Genomic DNA, 23,932 nt, shown 5'->3' with positions numbered 1-23,932 from the left:
AGCGCTGCCGAGAGGTGGCGGCAATACTGAGAAGATTTCCACCGAGGGTTCCCACACCCACGAACCCCAGCGAGGTGACCCCGTCGAAGGCCCAGTCTCAGGCATTCACGACAGCGAGGTCACCGACGCCATCAAGGCCATGAAAAACGGTAAGGCAACAGGACCAGACGACAATCCCTGCCGACTTCTGGAAAAAGGCACTACCGGGCTCGGCATTGTGGCTGTGCGAGCTGTTCAACAACATCGTCTCCACGGGAATAGTGCCACACGACTGGTACCGCAGCACCACTGTTCCGATCTGGAAGGGAAAGGGCAGCCCAGCGGACTGCTCCAACTACAGACCGGTCAGGTTACTGTCACACACTATGAAGATCTTGAACGCGTCCTCGATAAGCGCATTCGAGACATCGCCGACATCAGCGTCAACCAGGCCGGATTCATCAGAACTGCGGCACCACCGATGCCATCTTCGGTGTGCGGATGCTGATGGAGGCTCACAGAGAGAAGAAAATCCCGCTCCACACCGCCTTCTTGGACTTGGAAAAGGCCTTCGACCGAGTCCCGCACTATCTCATCTGGTACGCACTGCGAGATCACGGCGTGCCCGAGCTACTCGTACAATGGGTCCAACTCCTATACAGATGTCACAAAAGCCGTGTAAAAGCGGCAGCTGGGATATCAGAGGAGTTCAATATCACCGTCGGCGTACACCAGGGCTCTGCTCTCTCACCACTGCTGTTCATTCTGGTGATGGACACAATTACACACGACCTGCACACGCCCGCCCCATGGACGGCTGCTCTACGCCGATGATGTGTATTAAAATTATTATTATTATTATTATTATTAATAATAATAATAATAATAATAATAATAATAATAATAATAAATCACAAATGCACTGATTGATTCAAGACAATTACTGCCTTGGAGAAGAAACTGTTTCTCAATCTATTAGTCCTTGTTTTAAGACACGTATAACACCTCCCTGATGATAACAGATTGAAATATGAGTGTCCAGGATGAGAACGGTCTGTGGAGATTTTTAGTGTTCTAGAGATGAGTCTGGCCTTCAAAATCTCTTCCAAAGAGGAAAAAGAGCAACGGATGATTTTTTTGTGCTGTGTTTATAACTCTCTGGAGCGTCTCCTTATCCACTGCAGAGTGGATAACAGTGCATTTAATGACCATTCAAAGTTACAACAGCACTGAAAAAGTGACTTATGACTGTTTTACGACCATTGCAGCATTCCCCTTGATCACGTGATCAAGATTCAGACGCTCGGCCACTGGCTCGTATTTATGACCTTTCCTGCGTCCCAAGGTTCGGTAATCCCCCTTTTGTGACCTTCGGACAAGCAAAGTCAACAGGGAGGCCAGATTTACTTAACGACCGGGTTGCTAACTTATCCATTGCAGTGATTCCACATACCAACCCTAGCAAGAAAGACTGTTAAAAAAATGGGGCAAAATTCACTTTTAACAAATCTCTCACTTTAACCACAGAAAATTTGGCTTCCGTCGAGGACCACCTGCACCTGTATTTCAGTTATTCAATAAGAGCCAGATTTTGTCGGTCTTTCAAGGTCAGGAAACAGGAAAATAAAATACTGGGATACACCTCCTGTTTTGATATGGGCTATAATAACAGCATTTTGAAAGCCTGTGTTTTTCCTATCCTCCCTCCCTTGTATGTCAATGGAGACTGTCAGTCATCCAGGTCACGGTTATCCCAAAAGTGCTTTTCCAAAAAAGCCACTGGACTTTCTTTGTTTTTTTCCTTGAAGGCGTTTCGCTTCTCATCCAAGAAGCTTCTTCAGTTCTAAAGAACTTCAGACTAGACTCCATACAACAAGGGTCTTCAAACTTGGCAAGTTTAATAAGAGTTGTGGACTTCAACTCCCAGAATTCCTGAGCTAACATGACTGAAGGAGGAATTCTGGGAGTTGAAGTGCACACGTCTTAAAGCTGCCAAGTTTGAAGGCCCCTGTTCAATTCTAGAATATTAAGGATTGGCTTTGTGACTGTGGCGTTTTGAAAAGGTATATTTTTCTACCCGTCCAAAAATGTACGGTATGTTTCCCTTTCAGCGAGCATTTTCAGTACACCTTTCCTGAGAACCAGTTTGGTGTAGTGGTTAAAGCCAAAAGGCTAGAAACTCTTGAGATTTTTTGGCATTTTAGCTTAGCCTTCCCGTAGGCCCGAAGCCAAGCAGATGCCTTGGGGCCAATCCCTCTCTCGCAGCCCTAGGAAAAAGGCCAGGACAATCCACTTCCAGAAACATTCACTACACACACACACACACACACACACACACACACACACACACACACACAAACCCTACAGGGAGTTTTTCTTTCTTCGGGTTGTCCTCAATTTACGATGACTCGTTTAAGTGACTGTTTTGAAGTGAGAGCGGCACTGGGGAAAAAAGTGACTGGTTGTGGCCAGCCCTGCGGTGATGAAGCTGCTGAGGACTGTTATTATCTTTGTGTAGTTTCATTTGTACTTTCGCTGCTGCGTAACCACAAAGCAAAAGAAGTGCAGAGCTTCGGAACTTAATTGCTACCATAGTTGTCGTTTTGTGTTCTTTTTGGGTAATTGCTCCAATTCTATTCATTCCCTGCTTGGATTTTATTTTTTTTAAATTTTCTTCGCTTCTGTGTCCAATGTGCAAAATGTTTCACTTTGAAGGTGTTTGAGCTGGAAACGTCCATGGGACCAGAGGTCTTCAACCTTGGATACTTTACGCTTGGCGGACTTTTAACTCCCAGAATTGCCCAGCCAGCCCTTGGCTGCATTGGACAAAAGAGGTTAAAATCTAGAAAATTGGAGAAGCCTCCAAGCTTTAGCAAAAATCGAACCAGTTCTAAAATATTTGAAAAGCAGGATGTTCCCCAAAAGCTTGAAATGGTTTAGACCAGGGTGTCCAACCTTGGCAACTTTAAGACTTGTGGACTTCAACTCCCAGAATTCCTCAGCCAGCTTTGCTGGCTGAGGAATTCTGGGAGTTGAAGTCCACAAGTCTTAAAGTTGCCAAGGTTGGACACCCCTGGTTTAGATTGAAATGTTTGTGCACAGACCTGTTTGACACCTCGAGCAGAAACAAGGAACTCTTTTAAGAAGCATTGTATTTACTTATTGTTTTTATCCCTCCCTTATTATTTTTACAAATAACTCAAGGCGGTAAACATATCCAAGACACCTTGCTCCTAGTTTCCCCACAACAACAACAACAACCACAACCCCATGGAGTGGAGGGTTGAGCTGAGAGACAGGGACTAGTCCAAATTCTCCCATCTGGCTTTGATGCCTAAGGCTGCAGGACTTGAACTCCCCATCTCCTGGTGATTGGTCCCAAGTCTCTGAGCCCAGCTTTCATGCCTAAGGCAGGACTAGAACTCACGGTCTCCTGGTGTCTGTGTCAAATTCACCCAGCCCAACTTTTATGGCTAAAGCAGGACTAGAACTCACCATCTCCTGGCGATTAGCCCAAAAATCGCCCAGTTGGCTTTCATGCCTAAGGCAGCAGGACTAGAACTCCCCATCTCCTGGTGATTGGTCCCAAGTCTCTGAGCCCAGCTTTCATGCCTAAGGCAGGACTAGAACTCACGGTCTCCCTGGTGATTGTGTCAAGCTCACCCAGCCCAACTTTTATGGCTAAAGCAGGACTAGAACTCACGGTCTCCTGGTGATTGGCCCCAAGTCACTCAGCTGTCTTTCAGGCCTAAGTAATGCTTTATTGGCACCATGCATCCCAGCCCCCGATTCACTGATTAAAGGATTTGAGACCCGTGACATTCATTCAGATCCGTGACGTTTCTCCAGTGCTATTCTCAAAGGCCTCCTTGTTGAGCAACGAGGCTCTTCTAGGGTGTGACTAGACAAACTGGTAGCTGGGCTGCTCAAACTTTTTTTTTTTTTAAACTTTTCTAACATGCGATGAGTGGCAGGATAAGCAGTTGGGGAGAAATGGGTCCAACCAGCTCGACAGGCCGAGCATGAACAGCAAAACTTGCTTGGCAGATTTCACTGAAGGTTCGGCTTCAGAGTGTGGCTGGTGGGGACGAGCAGTTGTCAGTGACTCATTTGTGGTCTCTGATGTTGGGAGACAAGCAAAATGTGGCTTAAACCTTGCCCTAACTTGGTTAATCTTCCACTTCCAACCAACAGTTGGGATCAGGACTTCCCAATTGCTATCAATCAATGGAATGGAATGGAATGGAATGGAATGGAATAGAAAAAGGAATAAGGATAGGATAGGATAGGATAGAATAGAATAGAATAGAATAGAATAGAATAGAATAGAATAGAATAGAATAGAATAGAAAGGAATAAGAAGAGAACAGAAGTTAATAAGGAATAAGAATAGGATAGAATAGAATAAGGAATAAGAATAGAATAAGGAATAAGAATAGAATAAGGAATAAGAATAGAATAAGGAATAAGAATAGAATAAGGAATAAGAATAGAATAGAATAAGGAATAAAAATAGAATAGAATAAGGAATAAGGATAGAATAGAATACAATAGAATAGAGAAGAATAGAATAGAATAGAATAGAATAGAATAAGAATAGAATAAGGAATAAAAATTAGAATAGAATAGAATAATTTGAATAGAACTCTTTATTGGCCAAGTGTGATTGGACACACAAGGAATTTGTCTTTGGTGCAAAAGCTCTCAGTGTACATAAGAACAAAAATAAAATACATTCATCAAGAATCATAAGATACAACACTTAGTGATAGTCATAGGTTACTAATAAGCAATCAAATCATACTAGGGAACAAAACAATATAAATTGTAAAGATTCAAGCAACATGGTTATAGTCATACGTGGGAAGAGATAGGTACTAGGAAGGATGAGAAGAAGAATAGTAATACAGTCTTACTAAGTAGTTTGACAGTATTGTGGGAATTATTTGTTTAGCAGAGTGATGGCATTCGGGGGAAAAACTGTCCTTGTGTCTAGTTGTTCTGGTGTGCAATGCTCTATAGCAAAGGGAGCTTGAAGGTCTTCTAGTCCAACCTTATACCATTCAGGACAAATGGCTGTCCAATCTCTTCTTAAAAGTCTCCAGGGATGAAGCACCCACAACTTCTGGAGACCAGTATGGCCAGTCTAGAGAAAAGGACTAGGGTGGACATGATATTCCAACTAATCAAGGAGAAAAGCAACCTGGAATTCAGGAGAAACTTCCTAACAGGGAGGACAATTAGCCAGGGGAACAGAAGTTGCCTTCAGACGTTGTGGGTGCTTCATCACTGGAGGTTTTGAAGAAGAGACTGGACAGTCAGTTGTAGGAGAATGGTGCAGGATCTCCTGCTTGAGCAGGGGGATGGACTAGAAGACCTCCAGGGTCCCTTCCAGCTCTATTCTGATTGATTTGACTGAGAAACTAGTCCGAGTTACAGGAAGTTTTTTACTAGCAAGTCTACTGATCAGACACCCACTCAGAATTGTTCTGTGCTGTTTACACTGTGAATAACCTGTGTGTGTGTGTGCATGTGTGTTTACGTTAGCACGTCCGGGTCTAAATCCAGGGGCAAAACAGCATCAAAAAAGGAAACACCCGTTCCTTAATTAGATTGACATATTGCAGTTAACCATAATGGGATATGGTTTGCAATAAACCAGCATGTTACCTGGCTCCAGGCTGGTTGCTTCTAATCTCGGATTAATGGCTTAGCATGGCAATTATCTACATGGCTACTAGGAGGCCTTGACGGAACGTAAAGCTCAATCAGGGTAGGATAATGCAGGCAATTGAATTTATTCAGCACCCTTTGGTGAAAAATGCTTGTTGTGTTGTATGAATCTAGCAACAGCAAGGAGCCACAGCTGCCTCTAAACACAACCTGCTTCAATCTTGGTTCTCCTGACCCACTTAACCTCATTTCTTGCTCCCTTTAAATTAGTGTTTCTCAACCGTACAACTTTTAAGACCACACATTTGAAAGTCGGCACGGTTGAGAAACACTGCCTTAGACGTTCAGGATTCTGAATTTACTACAAATGACCAGAAGTTTTTATGTTGTTCTAGCTCAATACCCATGCTTCGCTACAAAACTACGTGGTCGGGCTTAGTTTTTGGGGAGGAAAATAAAGGGGGAAAAAAATTCTGCCTCTGCCCACCAGCCTCCATCGGTATTCATATGGCTAGCATCCTGTCAGTGTGTGAGAGAGAGTTGAGGGCTGTTTGGAAACTGAAACATGGAAACTGAAGCAAGAAGGAGACAGCAAGGAGCCTGGGCGTGGCTTAGCTCAACTGTTCTGTACTAAAGCTGCTTGGTGCTCTGAAACTGAACCTGAAACTCCTCCTCTGCTTGTCTTTTGCATTTGGAACAGATTTCTTTTCAGGTGGGGAGGGGGAGTAGAACTCCTTAGCATCAGAGCTTGTTAATAATAATACTATACGAAATACTAAATGCTCTGATGGTCATTTCGAAAAATCCTTTCTTAGTGAGCACCTAGAAGCCAAGAGGAACAGACGTGCCAAATTTCAAGTTTGTAGCCTTTAAGGTTCATTTTGTGGTGATGCGTTAGTGGCATTTCGTTTTTATATATATATAGATTTGCCTTCCTCACAATTTGAGGTTGGAGGAAATCTCTCTGCCAGCAATAACAGGTAGTCCTCGTCTTACGATGGTGATGGAGCCCAGAATTTTATGTTGCTAAGAGAGACGTTTTGTTAAGTTTTGCCCCGTTTGACAATCTTTCTTGCCACGTTTGTTAAACGAATCCCTGCAGCTATTAAAAACAGTAACCCGGTCGTTAAATGAATCTGGCCATCCCCAGTGACTTTGCTCATCAAGAAGGTCTCAAAAGGGGTAGAGTTGTCTTTAGCAAGATTTATTGAAGGAAGAGGGAAGCCATTAAGAAAAAAATATTGTTAGGATGCCTGGTGTTGCTACTTGGTTCTTGACACATCTTCTCTCTTCCTTCTTTCTCCACATAGGCTCGGCTCAGATTTCCCATTGATTATCCTTATTCGCCGCCTGCCTTCCGATTCCTGACCAAAATGTGGCATCCCAACATATATGAGGTATGTTCTTGTGCCAGGGCTGGACATGAGGCCGACATCATCCATGATCTTCTCTTGCAAAGTGGATAAAAGCACCTCGGTCTCTTTGGCTCAAGTATCATACTAGAATATTTGTCAGTATTCATTTCAGTCTTATTCAGTCTCTTCGGGGCCCAGAGGATCGATCCCAATGCAGTCCTAGGCTGCATAGATAAAATAGATAGATAGAATTCTTTATTGGTCAAGTGTGATTGGACACACAAGGGATTTGTCTTGGCACAAATGCTCTCAGTGTAGATAAAAAGAAAAAATAAATTCATCAAGAGTCAAGAATCGTCAGGTACAACGCTTAATGATAGTCATAAGGTACAATAAGCAATCAAATCATACTAGGAAACAGTCAATATAAATAGTAAGTATACAAGCGACAAAGTTATAGTCATACAGTCACAAGTGGGGAGGGGAGGGGTGATAAGGAGTGATGAGAAGATTAACAGTAATAGTAGTGCAGACTTTGTAAATAGTTGAACAGTGTTGAGGGAATTATTTGTTTAGCAGAGTGATGGCATTTGGGGGAAAAACTGTTTTTGTGTCTAGTTGTTCTGGTGTGCAGTGTTCTATAGCGTCATTTTGAGGGAAGGAGTTGAAACAGTTTATGTCCGGGATGTGAGGGGTCTGTAAATATTTTCACAGCCCTCTTTTTTTTTTTTTTTTTTGCATGAACAGAGGTTTACTATCCAGATCATGCTAAGTGTTAGCACCTCTTTGTACTGCACTGGTAAGATCACGCGTGGAATATTGCATTCACTTTTGGTCTCCACTATTTTAAAAAAAGATGTTGAGACTCTAGAAAGAGTGCAGAGAAGAGCAACTACGATGACAAGGCTAAAACATACAAAGAATGGTTGCAGGAATTGAGTATATCTAATATGGTGAAATTAAAGACCAGGGTGACATGATAGTAGTCTTCCAATATTTGAGGGGCTGCCACAAAAAGAATGGTGGGGGGGGGGGTGTCAACATATTATCCAAAGCACCTGAAGGCAGGACAAGAAGCAACGGATGGAAACTAATCAAGGAGAGAAGCAATCTAGAACTAAGGAGGAATTTACTGACAGTTAGAACATTTAGCCAGTGGAATGGCTTGCCTTCAGAAGTTGTGTATGGAGTTTGTTAAGAAAAGCCATTTGTCCAGAATGGTATGGGGTTTCGTGCTTGAGCAGTGGATTGGACTAAAATAACAGAGTTGGAAGGGATCTCCAACCCACTGCTCAAGCATTTCAGACAAGTGACTGTCCAGTCTCTTCTTAGAAGCCTCCAGTGATAAAGCACCCACAACTTCTGGAGGCAAGGAGTTCCAACGTTCTCCCTGTCAGGAAATTCCTCCTTAGTTCTAGGTTGCTTCTCTCCTTGATTAGTTTCCATCCATTGGAATCTCCACAGACATTGAGGCAAATTTACACTTTCTAATTTATGAATCAAGCCAACTTGAGGAAAAAGGTGGGTTTTTTTTTTTAGTCCTTGAGTTACAACCAGATACAGGTAGTCCTCAAGTTACAGTCACTAAGTGGCTTGCGATCATTTTTCACAACCCCACGGTCACATGATCAAAATGAGGACCCTGACAACTGGCTTGTACTTAAGACAATTGCACTGTCCCGAGGTCATGTGATCATCTTTTTGCGACCTTCTGACAACAAAGTAAATGGGGAAGCCAGATTAGCTTCATGACTATGTTACCAACTGCAGTGATTCACTTAACAACTGTGGCAAGCAAGGTTGTAAAATGGGACAAAATTCACTTTAACAACTGTTGTGCTTAGCAATTGAAGCTTTGGCCTCACTTGTAGTCATAAGTCGAGGACTACCTATAGCAAGAATGAAAATGCAGTGACCGCGGGACATTGCAAACAGCCCTATAGGAAGCCATTTTGAAAGTACTTGAATTTTGGTCATGTGACCACAGAGGCTTGTCTGCCAGTACTCCAAATCTGGGTCATAGCTCATAGGTCTCCTTTTTTAGGTCGGTCATAACTTCAAATGGTCGCTAAGCAACCAGTCATAAGTCTAGAACTAACTCTATAACTTGGTCTATCCCCTTAAGCCAGGGATGGGGAACTATGGGCCAGCCCTTTTATGACTGGTGGACTTCAACTCCCAGAATTCCTGAGGCAGCTATGCTGAGCCCAGCCACACTAAGCCATGCTGGCTCAGGAATTCTGGGAGTTGAAGTCCACCAGTCATAAAAGGGCCATAGTTCCTCACCTCTGCCTTAAGCCATGGAATAGTACATTTTTTTGACACCTGTGTATGTTTGGTAAACATATCCTTTGTTTACTCATGAAGTAAATCATCTGGATTTTGAACTAACGTTGTGTGAACTCAGCCTGTTTGTGTGACCGTGCATAGCAGACACATGATTTATGCATTCCAGACAGGGGATGTTTGCATTTCAATTCTACATCCTCCAGTGGATGACCCACAGAGCGGAGAGTTGCCGTCGGAAAGGTGGAACCCTACGCAGAATGTAAGGTGAGTTTTCGTTCCTTCCTTAGCCACATTTAAACATATTTTTTTTAAATACAGATCCCTCCGTTTGCTATGCAACAATACTCCAATCTGAAAAAGCGGGGTATTAGTAGCTGGAATGCAACTGCAGAACTGAAAACAGTGCTAACATCTAGACACATTCTTCCCCCTCTCTCCCCCCATTTAATTTCCTTTTAGTTTAATACAGGACCGAGCGGCAAGCACCGGCGAAAGACCCCCAACCCACCAAAAAGTTTGTTTAACCCCCCTTCCCACCCCTTCCACTTTGCCTTTTTTGAGCCTTTTTTGGACCCGTGAGCAGGACGCCTTCCCGCTCCCACCGCGCTGCCGGCGGGGCTGCGGCCTCCCCCAGCCGCCCTCGGAGGAAAGGGAAGAGCCGCCCGCACGCACCCCTGGTGCCTTCTTTCCGGGCAAGACCCCAGCGGACACCCTGACCCCCACCGAACCTCAGCGGAGCTCGGGCCCCTCGCTTCCTTGGGAGCGGGCTGGCTCCCTTCGGCTTCACGGATCTCTTCCACGTCCAGTGCCTCACAGCCGCGGCTTCCCAATTACTATTTGCCAAGGCACCCGCAAGCCCCCAATTGGGGCATCTTTTCAGCAAAACGCCTGCGGTAGTCCTCGATTTACAAAGTTTCATCTAGCGATTGTTCAAGTTACAACAGCACTGGAAAAAGTGACTTAGGACCGTTTTTCACACTCACAACCATTGCAGTAGCCGCTTGGCAACTGACTCCCATTTATAACAGTTGAAGTGTCCCGGGGTCATGTGATCTCCTTTTGCGACCTTCTGACAAAGCAAATCCAGCGGAGAATCAAGATCAGGTGAAGTGTTGATACCACTTTATAAGGCCTTTGGGTAAGGCCACACTTGGAATCCTGCATCCAGTTTTGGTCGCCACGATGTAAAAAAAGATGCTGAGACTCTGGAAAGAGTGCAGAGAAGAGCAACGATGATGATTAGGGGACCGGAGGCTAAAACATACGTAGAACAGTTGGGTATGTCTGTTCTAGTGAAAAGAAGGACTAGGGGAGATATGATAGTAGTGTTCCAATATCTGAGGGGCTGCCACAGAGTGGAAGGGGTCAAGCTATTCTCCAAAGCGCCAGAAAGCAGGACAAGAAGCAATGGATGGAAACTAATCAAGGAGTGATTAGTTGCCACTCGGCTTCCTGCCAGCCCGCATCTTGTCCCCTGGCTGGAATTCTCCGCAGATGCCGCGGCTCACGGCTGCCGGAGGGGTTTGCGGGAGGCGACCAGGAAGCACGAGGCTATGCCACCCACATTGCTGCTCTGCCAGCCACTCCTCCATCACCAGGCCGAGTGTTTTGGCCAAGTGCGGGCTGCCGCTGTGAGAACTTTGCGAGCTCCAGGGACTGGAAAGTAAGGCTAATGGCAGGGAAGGAAGATCCGCTCTGGTGAGGCTTGACTCTCACCATTTTCACAGCGGCCAAAGCACACTCGGCCAAGGCACGTGGGCCGGCGGGAGAGGGAAGGAGCAGCAGGCAAAGGGGCGATGCGAGCGGCATAGCACCGTGCTCCCTAGTCGCCTCACCCCCCCACCATCAGGCAAGGCCCAGCAGCCGTGGAGAATCTAGGCAGGGGGGCGAGATGCCGGCTGGCGGGGAACCGAGCAGCAACGAGTCAGCCCTGGCTCGCCTTCCTCTCTGCCACCAGCAAGCCAAGCAAGCTAGAGGCTGGGGACGGTGGGGGGGGGCAGCTAGCTAGGCCGCGAGTGCTGCGTGAGATGGAGCCATGGCACTGGCGGCGAAACAAGCCAGGCAGCGGTGGTGAGGGAGGCAGCTAGCTAGGCCGCAATCGCTGAGGGCGTCGGCGACCCGGGAGTCGGGACTCGACCGGGGCTTGTAGCGGCGAGGGCAAAAGCGGTGCTATGGCAATTGGTTGCCTAGGACGGCCCGGGACTAGAATCAGGAGTCGACCGGGGCTTGTGGCGGCAATGGCGGTGGCACAGCAGTGGCAGCCCAGGACAGTCCGAGAATCAGGACTCAACTGGGGCTTGTGGCGGCAAGGGTGGCAGCGGTGGTGGAAGCCTCGGCCGGCCCAGGAGTCAGGACTCCACTGGGGCTGGCAGCAGCAGCAGCAGCAGCATATAGGCGACTGGGGCTTGCAGAGCCTCATTCACCTAGGGAGAGTTTAGATCAGGAAGGGCCGCAGCGGAAGGCAGGCAGCAATGGCTGGCAGGCAGACGAAGACAGACTGCAGGCCGTGAGGGCACATGCACGAAATAAGGAGGGGAGGGGCCAGCCAGTGGCATGATTTGCCAATTCTCTGAACTATGGAGAATTGTTACAACCGCTTCTATAGAACCGGTCTGAACCGGTAGAATCACACCCCTGTATAAACCCAGCTCCCAAAATGAGCCCCAGTTAAGATCAGCCAGATGGATGCGTTTAGTGCTGAATTTCCCTGAAAATTAAGACCTAACTGTAAGCCCTAAGTGTCTTTTGGAGCAAAATAATAATAATAATGTAAAACCCGGTCTTATTTTCGGGGAAACACAGGTAGCTATACTTAAATTATGCATTATTTTAATATGCTATTTTTTTTTAATGTTTTCCCGTATCAGAACAATTCTCCTTAGTGTCATCTCACTCCTGAATGAACCAAACACTTTCTCTCCTGCAAATGTGGACGCTTCAGTGATGTACAGAAAGTGGAAAGAGAGCAAAGGGAAGGATCAAGAATACACGGACATCATCAGGTTGGTGGATCACCCAGCTTTGGAGGTGAACTGGTCACTCTGGACGTCTCCCAGTACTGTGTTTACTACAGGTAGTCCTTGACTTATGACCCTATTGCATTTGCCCATTACGGTCATAAATCATGGCTGATCTGGGTATTATTATTATTATTATTATTATTATTACTACTACTACTACTACTACTTTTTTTGCAATGGTCATAAAGCAAATTGCCATGGTCATTAAGTGAATTGTTAAACGAGCCCATTGTTTGGACATTTTTACTGAAATCCAGAAGCAAACCCTGGTTTTCTTCTGGGTTGTAAGGATTAGCCGGTGACATCACCGTTGCCCAGGGAGGGATGCCCTGTGGGGTCTGCTTTCATGTCCCCAGCAGGAGCTGGAGCTCACCCTGTCCCACAGCAGCACTTAGGTCTCGAACGTGGGCTTGCCTCCAACCCAGCATCCTTGCTCCTTGCGGCTGACATGAATCTCTAGAGCAGGGGTGTCAAACTCAAGGCCCAGGGGGCTGGATCCAGCCCATGGGGTGCTTAGATCTGGCCCACGGGGCTGCCCTAGAAACAGCAAAGGACTGACCCACGGTTCCTCTGCCAGAGAAATGTAAGGCCCTCCCAAGCTCTGCTTTCTCTGGCAGAGTTGCCAGAAGCCGTCGCAGCCAAAAATGGAGCTCGGGAGCCCGTATTTTCTGGCAGAGCGCTCGGGCCAACACAGGCGCCCTCAATACGAGTGACGTCAAGCCGGCCACACCCACCCTGGCCCCTCGAGGTCAAGCACAACCCCCGATGCGGTCCTCAATGAGATTGAGTTTGACACCCCTTGTGACGACCCGGGACATGGCACAAAGGCCATACAGGCAGATAGTCCATAAGAGTTCCTTTGATTAGCTCCAACTTTGCCCCCAATGTTTTGGTTACCTTCTGGGCTGGAGGAAAACTCTCCCAGAAACAGTCTTTGGCTGCAGAGAATCAAGTCCAAAACGTGGTCAACAAAAACTGTAACTATAAGTCCAGTCAAGGCAAAATGAGGTAATTAGTTTGACAAGGCAGGAGCAAGAATTCCAGAAGTGAAGGCACGGCAATAACTCAACACGGTTGGGAAGACACCAGGAACACTGATAAGCAAAGTCAACAAGATAAACTCACGTTTGCTCCCAGCAGCTGCCGCACTCAGCATGCATCTCTTTTAAACTCTCTTTCCAGCTGTGGCTAATGAAGGGAATCAGGGCCCTTTCCTCCCCCGCAAGTCACACAACCTACGTTGCTCTCTTCTCCGTTCCTCCCTGCGTGCCCTAGGATGAAGAGGGGTTGGGCCTGGGTCTTCCTCTGAACTTCCTCTCTCTTGTTCTACCTCTTCTCTGCTCTGCCCAGCCAGACTTTTGCCCTTCCCCAATTTCCTCCACAGCCAACGGAGCCACACTTCCACTCCCTGTCAGCTGTTCGTCTTCCTCCTCGGATTCAGACTCCGACAGGGGCATGACACTCCTGCCCTAGAGATAGCAATAGCATAGCACTTAGATTTATATACTGCTTCACAGTGCTTTGCAGCCCCTCTCTAACCGGAAGGATGGAAAGCTGAGTCACCTTGAGTCAGTCAGGATCGAACTAAACAGTAGAAAGGAAGAGTCAGCCTGCCATACAAGTAGTCCTTGACTTACGACTACAATTGAGCCCAGAAATCACGTTGCTTAGTGAGTTTTGCCCCATTTTATGATTTTTCTTGCCACGTTTTGCTAACCGAATTTCCGCAGCTGTTAAAACAGTAACCCAGTCGTTAAGTGAATCTGGCAATCCCCATTGACTTCTCCCATCAGAAGGTCGCAAAAGGGGATCACGTGACCCCAGGACACCGCGACATCTCATAAATATGGAGCCAGTTGATAAGCGTCTGAATTTTGATCACGTGATCATGGGGGTGCTGCAATGGTTGTGTGAAAAAGGGTCCTAAAAAAAGTCACTTTTTTTTCAGTGACATGGTAACTTCCAACAGTCACTAATTCAACTGCCCTGCATTCTAACCGCGATGCCACCAGGGTGTCAGGATTCTCGCAGTGACCCCTATTAAATCATGAGCCTCAAGCAAAACTTCCAAAGGATTAATTGGGAGTTGACATGTCCGGCACTGCCTGGGTGTAGTCGACTCTGAGACACATAATTCATTGTCACCCTTGACCCTGGTTTCCCCCCACCCCTCTGGGTGTATCATAATTCATATCCTCCAATGGGACATGTTGAGGTAATTCCCCGTTAGGAGAATGAGTGCATACAGGGAGACATATTTGAGAGAAGTGTTTGAATAATACACATACAGCACACAGATACACTGTACAGTAAATGTAGGTTTTTACTTCCAGAAAGGTTTAAGCAAAGTCCAAAATAGGCAGTCCAAAAGTCATTCATAGGTAAAATCAGTCAGGTTTTCAATCCAGGGATAATCCAAATATCAAATTCCAGTGTCAAAAACAGTTCAGTGTCAGACTTACATCAAATCCAGTAATATCAGTCAATTAGAAGAAATGGAGCAACGGCAATACTTTCCAACAGAAGGAAACAGAGATACTCACTCAGACACACTCTCTTCTGAGACCAAGACCAAGACTAAGACTAAGACTAAACAACCCAGGTTTCTGGCTCCATCTTATGGCTGTTTGAGAAACCACACCCAATTGCATGCTCTTGCATTCCCTTAAAGATATAGTACTAAAATGTTTATTCTGGTTTATATATTTCTAACCCAAATACCTGTTAGGTGACTTATATTCCTAACAGGACACATCCATAGCCAAGAGTTATCAATCATGTTCTCCAGTTAGAATTTTGCATGGCAGAAACTTCCGTCACCTAGTTACTATCTTTGAAAACATTTATGGAATGCAATTTCGGTTTTGCAAGCTGCCGCACTGCTCCCCCCTCCTCCCTTTCCGTTGGCAACTCTAAAAAGACCGTAGAAATATTTTAGGAGTTGACATAGGGCTCTATAAATGAACGTCTTCCTTTCCAGGAAACAAGTCCTGGGAACCAAGGTGGAGGCCGAAAGGGACGGAGTCAAAGTCCCCACCACGCTAGCGGAGTATTGCGTCAAGACCAAGACGCCAGCCCCGGACGAAGGCTCCGACCTCTTCTACGACGACTATTATGAAGACGACGAGATGGACGACGAGGTGGAAAGCTGCTACGGGGACGAGGACGACTCCGGCAACGAGGAGTCTTGACGAGGGATCCCCCGCCCCGTCCCCCCTTCTTTCGCCACCCCCCTCCCCGTCCCTCCTCCCCCTCTCCTCCTCCCTCCACCGCTGCCTCCTGCTGCTGCACCTGATAGTAGCAATAAATTACCTGACTCATACTTGAACCCAGGATCCAACCCGGCTGAGACCTGGAAACCCCGTTTGGCCCCCGAGACAAAAGGACCCCAAAAAAACTCTACCTCAAAAGGAAGACTCGGCTTCTGCTTGACTGGGGAGTGGGTGGGAGATCTCCCAGGGGCTTCAAGTGCTGTGTGTGTTTTTCGGGGCTTCGGATTTTGGGGTTGTTGTTTTTTTAAAAAAATTTCCTTTTATTCGGGGAGGATTTGGGCGGATGGAAAGCGATTCCTGATTATTCATCCTGAGCCGATGCTTTGGCCATCTGGAGGGGAGTTTCGGGGCCCGGTGCCGAGTCGTTGGACGGTCCCTTCAGGAGGCAGGACCCGAGCGCGAAGTTTGGAACGGCTTTTTGCGACATGGGTGGTGTTTTTTGGTTTTTTCCTCTTTAACAACGACAACTGCAGGCCAAGATATTTGGGGAGAATTTCTAGCGAGGAATTTTTCTAGCTGTGCCAGGCAGGTCGGGGCGACCTATTAACCAGCCTGTGTTTGTATAGCAGAGGCAAATATTGTGAAGTGGGTATTTCTTTTCTGGTTGGCTCTGGAGACAAGGCCAGGAAGCCGCCTGAGGTTTCTTCCAGGGGGGGCGTGAAAGAGGGTTCCTTCCTTCCTTCCTTCCTTCCTTCCTTCCTTCCTTCCTTCCTTCCTTCCTTCCTTCCTTCCTTCCTTCCTTCCTTCCTTCCTTCCTTCCTTCCTTCCAGCACCTGTTCTCCCCAGAGCACAGGTATCTCGGTTCTGGCACTCTGCCAAGCTTCTGTTTGACCAAGATGGCCTCCAGGATGGTTTGTCTACTTTTCTTTCCTCAGCTTGACTTTCTTTCGGGGAGAGCCCCCAACTCCACGGCAAGCAAAGGAGCGGAGAGCAAGGCCACTGCCTTGGGGGGTTTCCTGGAATGTTACAGGGAGTGAATGAGGAGGTGGGCTGTCAGTTGTGCATTGTCCAGCGGTGGGATTCTCCCAGTTTCCCAGTCGGTTCGGTGATCGTGCACTTCGTGCGCGCGCAGCTTTCCGAACTTCAGAAGTGGAGGCTTGAGGCTGTGCCACGTCAATCAGTGAGAGGATCAAGAAGAGAGAAGCGTAGGGTTGGTGGGAAGGCCGCTGCTGCAGCTTTTCTCTTCTTTGTCCGAGTCTCAGCTGATCGTTGGAGCTTTTTGGTTTTTTTTTAGCATTTTTTTGCTATCAGTTCGACTGAACCAGGCCGAACCGGTAGCATTTTCACCACTGCCACGGTCACTTGGGTGTAGAGCTAAAACAACAGCCTAAAACGATGCGCCTCAGTTCCTAGAGAGCTCATTGCTGGATTTGGGGGACAGGCACTGGAGTGGACAGAAGGTAGGATAGACTGGAGAGAAGGCCCTCCACTCCGCCTTCCATACCAGCTTCACCAAGTAGCTCCCTTCCCTTTTTTTCCAGAGATCTTGAGCCAAAGTTGGGTAGCTCCGTAGGAGGCCACAGCTCTGACTGAGCAGGCCCATACCTACAGCCAAGCATGGGGTCCTTCAGCCAGGACAAATTATGGGAGGGAAAGCATGGAAGCTCTTGGTCTTCCCCTCCTCGCCTTCTCCTCCAGAGCTGCCTCTCCTGATTTTCATTATGGAGAGAAAACACAAGGCCGTGTTGAAAAGACAAGTCACTGATGGAAGAAAGAGACTCGGTCCAGCCGGGATGTCTCCCCTTGAACCCAGAGAGAGAAAGTAAAGAGTGGATTAACAAGACCGGCAGCCAATCCTTGAATTCCCTCCCTCCGACATCCAAGATACCTGCCCAGAAAAAGAGACCCCAGTTCTAAAAGACTCAAGACACTCTTTAACACAAGGGTTTCCAAACTGGGCAACTTTTAAGTCTTGTGGATTTCAACTTCCAGAACTCCCCCAGCCAGCCTGGGAGTTGACGTCCACAAGGGTTAAAAGTTGCCAAGTTTGGAAACCCATGCTCTAAGATGGGGGGGGGGGGTCTTTAAACGAGACAGCTTTAAGACTTGTGGACTCCAACTCCCAGAATTGCTCCTCCAGTCATGTTACCTCAGGAATTCTGGGAGTTGAAGTCCACAAGTCTTAAACTTAACCCTGGTTCTAAGTCTAAGAGGCCCACTGGTGCAGAGGTTTTTAATGTGGGACAAAAAAAACCCACTCCACCCACCTAGTTCCAGCTTCCCTTCAACAGAGTCTTTGATGCCGAGTTGGGGATCGCTACTTCCTGCCAATAAACATCATGCTTTAGACCTGGTCCATCTCCCCTCTGATGGCTGGAGATCCTACAGGCCAGAGTGTGTGGCCAAAGCCATAATCACAAAGATCACCGCCCCCCTCCCACCCCACCCCAATAGCTGCTAGTCTGCTCAAATCTCAGCCAGAGGCCTGGTAAATAGCATCACTGCTAACAAACCACGATAGTGGAAAATCTGAAGAAGGTTCTCCTTCAACCTGCTTGAGGAAAAACAAACCGTCCCAGGGTCTTCAGGAATGGGAGGCATACAAGTAAAATAGTAACCAGCATAGGAAAGCAAGGGTAGCAGGAGATTTATGATTGAAATGACTTTCCGTATTAATAGTTCCGATTGGATTGTTGTCGGTTTGAACTCTGAGAATGGTGATTTGGTTGCAAGCATTTCGTCCCCGTTTGAAGAGGCATCTTCAGTGCGCATTCAAGCTCGGAGCTCAAACTTAACAACAGAACAAGGTATGGTTCCATTGTTTTCGATTGCTACTTCACAGACTCCAAATCAGAGGCAACTCTGGGGAAGAACAAAGACCTCCAAAAGAAACCCCATCGAACCCCTCCCAATTGGAAATCTTTTCTCAGTGGGACGTCCTCCCAGGAGAAAGCGGGAGTAAATGATTGTCGCAACCTCTCTGTGGGCGAGAGGACCTGCCCATAAACCCGTACTATCTAAAGACAATCTTAACATGGTTTCCACCATCAAATTGTCCTGCTTCAGCTCTTCAAGTTGCACAAAGTAGCCAACTGCAGGCTAGTCCTGAGGGCCATAAACCACCTTCAGAGCCTCAAACCAGTCCCATGCGGCAAGCAATTCTCCGGTTTCCCCATGCCATGTTCTTCATCAGGGGAAATCCAGCTAAAACAAACACAGTTTAAGTTTTGGATGGAATGAAATCCTTTATAGAGACATCGGGGTGGGGGGAATTGTCCCTGGTTTATAGGAGCCTTCCCCATACATTCTAATCCAGCCATTGCTTGCTTGAGTTCAAGTGCCAAGATGGCTGCCACCAAATCCAGCCCGCCCCTCCACCATTGAAGTCTTGTAATTGCAAATGCGTTTATGGCTGTTGTAGTTCTCGGATTGCAGGGAATACGAGATGGATCTGGTTATCTGGTCATCTTAAAGCACATTTGGCTTATTGCACCTGGAAGGGGCTTTTCCTTTTGCAAACAGACTGACTCAGTGCCGTGTCAGATGAATGATCTCAAGACTCGAGAGTGGTCCGTTCCAAAATAGCCCATGGGAGATTGTAAGGCAGAGGTCTCCAAACAGTGGCAACTTTGAAGACTTGTGGACTTCAACTCCCAGAATTCCCCGGCCAGCATGGGCATTCTGGGAGTTGAATTCCACAAGTCTTAAAGTTGCCACGTTTGGGGGCCCCTGTTGTATGGTTTTCCAGGAATGCAACTACCCCAGCTGTCCTCAGCACCAGGGTCCCCCAGGGAAGATATGTAATGGTTCCACAAGGTTCTCCCATGTCTTCTGAAAATAACTGTTGCACTTTGTTTTTGAAGTCTCTTTCAACAGGAGTTTGGCACAGAAAATAGCATCCAGAAGAGGCAAGACTCCTTTCGACGGCATTTCCCAACCACGGGAGCTTTTAAAACGTGGACTTCAACTCCCAGAATTCTCCAGCCAGCATGGGCATTCTGGGAGTTGAAGTCCGCACGTCTTAAAAGTTCCCGTGGTTGGGGAAACCCTGCCCTAGGAGATAAGATCCCAACCCAAGGGCATCTCTGCTGGGTTCCTCCTTTTCATGGTTCCATTGCAGGACAACGTGACACCATATTTAGCCAAGAAGGTTCTTACAGTGGAAAATAAATAAAGGGATCTGCCAGCACCAGCAAGTTGTATGCAGGGGTGTTCAAACTCAGCAAGTTTAAGACTTGTGGACTTCAACTCCCAGAATTTCTCCTCCAGTCATGTTAGGTCAGGAATTCTGGGAGTTGAAGTCCACAAGTCTTAAACTTGCCCAAGTTTGAAGACCCTTGTTGTATGGAGTCTAGTTTCTCTTTCTCTCCTGCATTCCTGCCTTTTCAAATGTTATTCCTTTGAGCTCGCTCTCTTTTTTTGCTGATTCCCTCCCCAAGGATTTGACGGCCATCTTTTAGAACGGGAAGGGAATTGCCCACTTCAAAATGTCCTCTTCTGTCTGCTGTAGAAAAAGGACTTTGCTAAAACCCAAGCTTTCCTTTTCACAAGCAAACGACGGTGTGTGTGGTGGGGGTTGTCTTTTTATTTATTTTTACCCGGATCCCGTGTCTCGCTGGGCGCACTGAATGGAAATCCACTCTGCTTGCCTTTCGATGTCGCTTTCCTGATTTTGTGAGATGATGCCCCTTTCTCTAGGGTGGGATTTGCTAGGATTTGCACCTGGGGGGGGGCGGGTGAGGGGAGGCTATTAGGAAGCAGGGGGGGGTCTAATGGGTAAAAATCGACTGTTTTGTAGAATTGGGGGTGGGTGGGTTGGCAGGGGATGGGATATATATTTTTTGCTTTTTTCTGTTTTTTGTTTCGTTTTTCTGGATTTGAAGCTATTTAATAAAACGATTTTGAAAGGAAGTGGGGGTTTTTTTTTGTCCTCTTTGGCAGCATTGCAACCTCTGGAGGATGAGAGGAAAAAAAATGTTCTGAAATGATAGTAGATAATCCGTTGTGAGCGACAGGGTTTTGCCAGCTCAAAACTGAAATAGTTATAGTCCCATGTTATTGTCCAGGGGTCTCCAAACTTGGCAACTTTAAGACTTGTGGACTTCAACTCCCAAAATTCCTCAGCCAGCTTCGTTGAACATTTCGACAGTGATTTGCTAATCTGGTCACGTGCTGATCTGGGGAAATGCAGCCTGTGAATGATTACAAAAACCCAGGCTTTTTTGTGGTTTACAGATCCATAGAGGAGAAGGGGAAGATTGGCAAAGAAGAAACAAAAGTGATAAATTCAGTGAAAATGGAAAGCCAGCTGGAGAATGGCCCTGAATGCTTAGCACAAGCACTTTTAAGACTTGTGGACTTCAACTCCCAGAATTCCCCAGCCAGCATGGGGAATTCTGGGAGTTGAAGTCCACAAATCTTAAAAAGTTGTCAAGGATGGACACTCCGCTTAGCATCTGTAACTCTTCACCTGATTCCCGGTGTGACTGGAAGTGATAGTTCACATCTCTGTTAAGAGAGAGTCCTTCTGTTGGTACAGGTAAAATATAAATTAAACCATTAGAACTGTTCATAATTTTAGGTAAGGGGCAAAGCAGTTACTCTCTTGTGGACCCTAAGGATATTCTTATTCCGTATTGGAGTTTCTTCCCACCTCCATTTAATAGACTTAAAGAAAGTGCGTTAAGATGGGGATATAGTATTTGGAACATGGGCAAAACAGGTGTTAACCAAACATATTTGGAGGAGGTTGTTGAGGTAATTCCCCATTAGGAGAATGAGCGCATACAGGGAGACGTATTTGAGAGAAGTGTTTGAATAATACACACAGAGCACACAGATACACTGTACAGTAAATGTAGGTTTTTACTTCCAGAAAGGTTAAGCAAAGTCCAAACAAGCAATCCAAAATCATTCACAGGTAAATCAGTCAGTTTTTCAATCCAGGGATAATCCAAATATCAAAGTCCAGTGTGAAAAAACAGTTCAGTATCAGACTTACATTAAATCCAGTAATATCAGTCAATTAGAAGAAATGGAGGAACGGCAATATTTTCCAACAGAAGGAAACAGATACTCAGACATACTCTCTTCTGAGACTAAGACTAAGACAACCCAGGTTTCTGGCTCCATCTTATGGCCGTTTGAGAAACCACACCCAACTACAGTTTTGCATTTTCTTAAAGATACAGTTTTAAAATGTCTATCCTGGTTTATATATTTCTAACCCAAATACCTGTTAGGTGACTTATATTCCTAACAGAGGTTTTTGAAGAATTTTCCCCTTTTGAAGAATTAAGACACTAAAGCTTCAGATATCCAGGTATACTGCCACCATCAGCTATGATTTTATGTGTCACGAAAGCTACGTTTGCAGAGAGACAGAGCTACTTAAGCCTTGGCAAGGATATGTGCATTTTGCAATGCCTGCCGCACAAAATAACAAGAGTTGGAAGGGACTTTGGAGGTCTTCTAGTCCAACCCCTGCTCAAGCAGGAGACTTAATACTATTCCAGACAAGTGGCTGTCTTAAACGGCTCCAGTGATGAAGCACTCACAATCCATTCTACTAATTGTTCTCACTGTCAGAAAATTTCTCCTTAATTCTAGGTTGCTAGAAGCTTCCCTGATTAGCTTCCGTCTGTTGTTTTTTTGTCTTGCCTTCAGGTGCTTTGGAAAATAGGTTGACCCTCTGATCTTTGTGGCAGCCTCTCAACTATTGCAAGACTGCTGTCATGTCTCCCTCAATTCCTGCAATTGTTCTTCATGTGTTTTAGCCTCCAGCTCCCTAATCATCTTTGTTGCTCTTTTCTCCACTCTTTCCAGAGTCTCTACATCTTTTTTATAATATGGTGACCAAAACTGGAGGTTATGACTGGGACTCATGCATCACACTCAACCATATTGTATACGTGTGAAACTTGTGGTCTGTAATCCACAGATTGGGCTTAGTGGCTGGTAAGCCCAGCTTGTTTTGGGTTGTTGAACAAATCAGGTTTTAAAGATAGCTTAGGCAAGAATATGTGAAGCCAGTTATGTTTGCTGCCTTATAACCCCAAACGGTTTGTGCTAATAAGAACTTTCCCTAAAGCACTGCTAACACTGGGAAATAGATGTTTTTTTCTCCTGTTATGAAAGAGTTGTGCAAATAAATAGCAATAAAATAAAAATGGTCTTGATGTACAGGTAGTCCTCAACTTACAACATTTCACTTAGTGACCGTTCAAAGTTACGGCACTGAAAAAAGTGAGTTATGACCATTTTTCACACTTATGACCATTGCAGCATCCCCATGGTCAAGATTTACATTCAGACGCTTGGCAACTGCCTCATATTTGATTGTTGCAATGTCCTGGGGTCATGGGATCCCCTTTTGCGACCTTCTGACAAGCAAAGTCAATGGGGAAGCCAGATTAATTTAACAACTGTGTGACTAGCTTAACACCTGCATTGATTCACTTACCAACGGTGGCATGAAAAGTCATCATCAAAAGTCACTTAACAAATGCTTCACTTAGCAACACAAATTTGGGGCTCAATTGTGGACCTAAGTCGTGGATCCCCTGTACAAACAGGGCTTCATTTTGTGCAGAAATATATAACCTGACATAAATTGGCTTAATCTCTAACTTTAGCAGGAGGCAAAGAGGGATAGAACCTCTTGCGTGCTTTTCTTGTAAACAAGATTTGGATTCCCTCTTGAGCTGGTCAGTGTCTGGAAGCAGTGTCTGAGAGCAGGTGGGTAGGGGTAGACTGCTCCTAAACACAGCAGCTCTCTGAAATGTCAGTCATTTGAAAGTGTTTCTCCTTCTTGGATGCATCTTATCATTTGATTTTTTACACTTTTCTAAGACTGAGCTGCCCCAATGGTGCTTTTTTCATGAGGCAACTGGAATTTCTTGTTTTTTTTTCTTTTGAAGAAATTTTGCTTCTCATCCAAGAAGCTTCTTCAGCTGACTGGATGGTGGGGAATGGAAGGATTCATACCCCTTGCAGGCAGCTAGTCATTTGCATCCTTTTAGAGAGTTGTTGAGGCTACTTGGAGGTGTCCTCAGACCCACCTGAGTAATGCAAATGGTTCTTGGAGTCTGCCATTTTTCCTCTGGAAACCCATTCCTACTCCCACCCCATTCAAAGCGTGTCCATCCCAAATTGCATAGTTCAAAGTCTGTAGAGCAGTGGTTTTCAACCTGTGGGTCGCAACCCCTTTGGGGGTCGGATGACCCTTTCACAGAATTGGAAAACAAATACTTTTGATGGTCTTAGGCAGGGGTCTCCAACCTTGACAACTTGAAGACTTGTGGACTTCAATTCCCAGAACTCTGGGAGTTGAAGTCCACAAGTCAAGTTGCCAAGGTTGGAGACCCCTGGTCTTAGGAACCAAGCCATACTTTTATGGTTGGGA

At 46.1% G+C, this 23,932-nt stretch overlaps 1 protein-coding gene across 1 annotated transcript in view; it reads left to right on the top strand.

Annotated features, from left to right (window-relative positions):
• CDC34 (cell division cycle 34, ubiquitin conjugating enzyme) overlaps positions 1-15,830 on the top strand; it is a 28,184-nt gene extending 12,354 nt beyond the window's left edge. The window contains exons 2-5 of the mRNA XM_087952763.1: positions 6,963-7,049; positions 9,463-9,560; positions 12,164-12,298; positions 15,297-15,830. Of these exons, the coding sequence (XP_087808889.1) occupies positions 6,963-7,049; positions 9,463-9,560; positions 12,164-12,298; positions 15,297-15,507 (531 nt within the window). The 3' untranslated portion in view covers positions 15,508-15,830. The remainder of the gene's footprint in view (positions 1-6,962; positions 7,050-9,462; positions 9,561-12,163; positions 12,299-15,296) is intronic.
• Positions 15,831-23,932: the final 8,102 nt, after the last annotated feature.

This window comes from Notechis scutatus, chromosome 1 (genome assembly GCF_049901735.1).
Source record: "Notechis scutatus isolate UNSWTSFEM ecotype Mainland chromosome 1, rNotScu1.2, whole genome shotgun sequence".
In the NCBI taxonomy this organism is placed as follows: domain Eukaryota; kingdom Metazoa; phylum Chordata; class Lepidosauria; order Squamata; family Elapidae; genus Notechis; species Notechis scutatus.
Note: the sequence above shows the minus strand (reverse complement) of the source record. Positions and strands in the feature narration are given on the sequence as shown.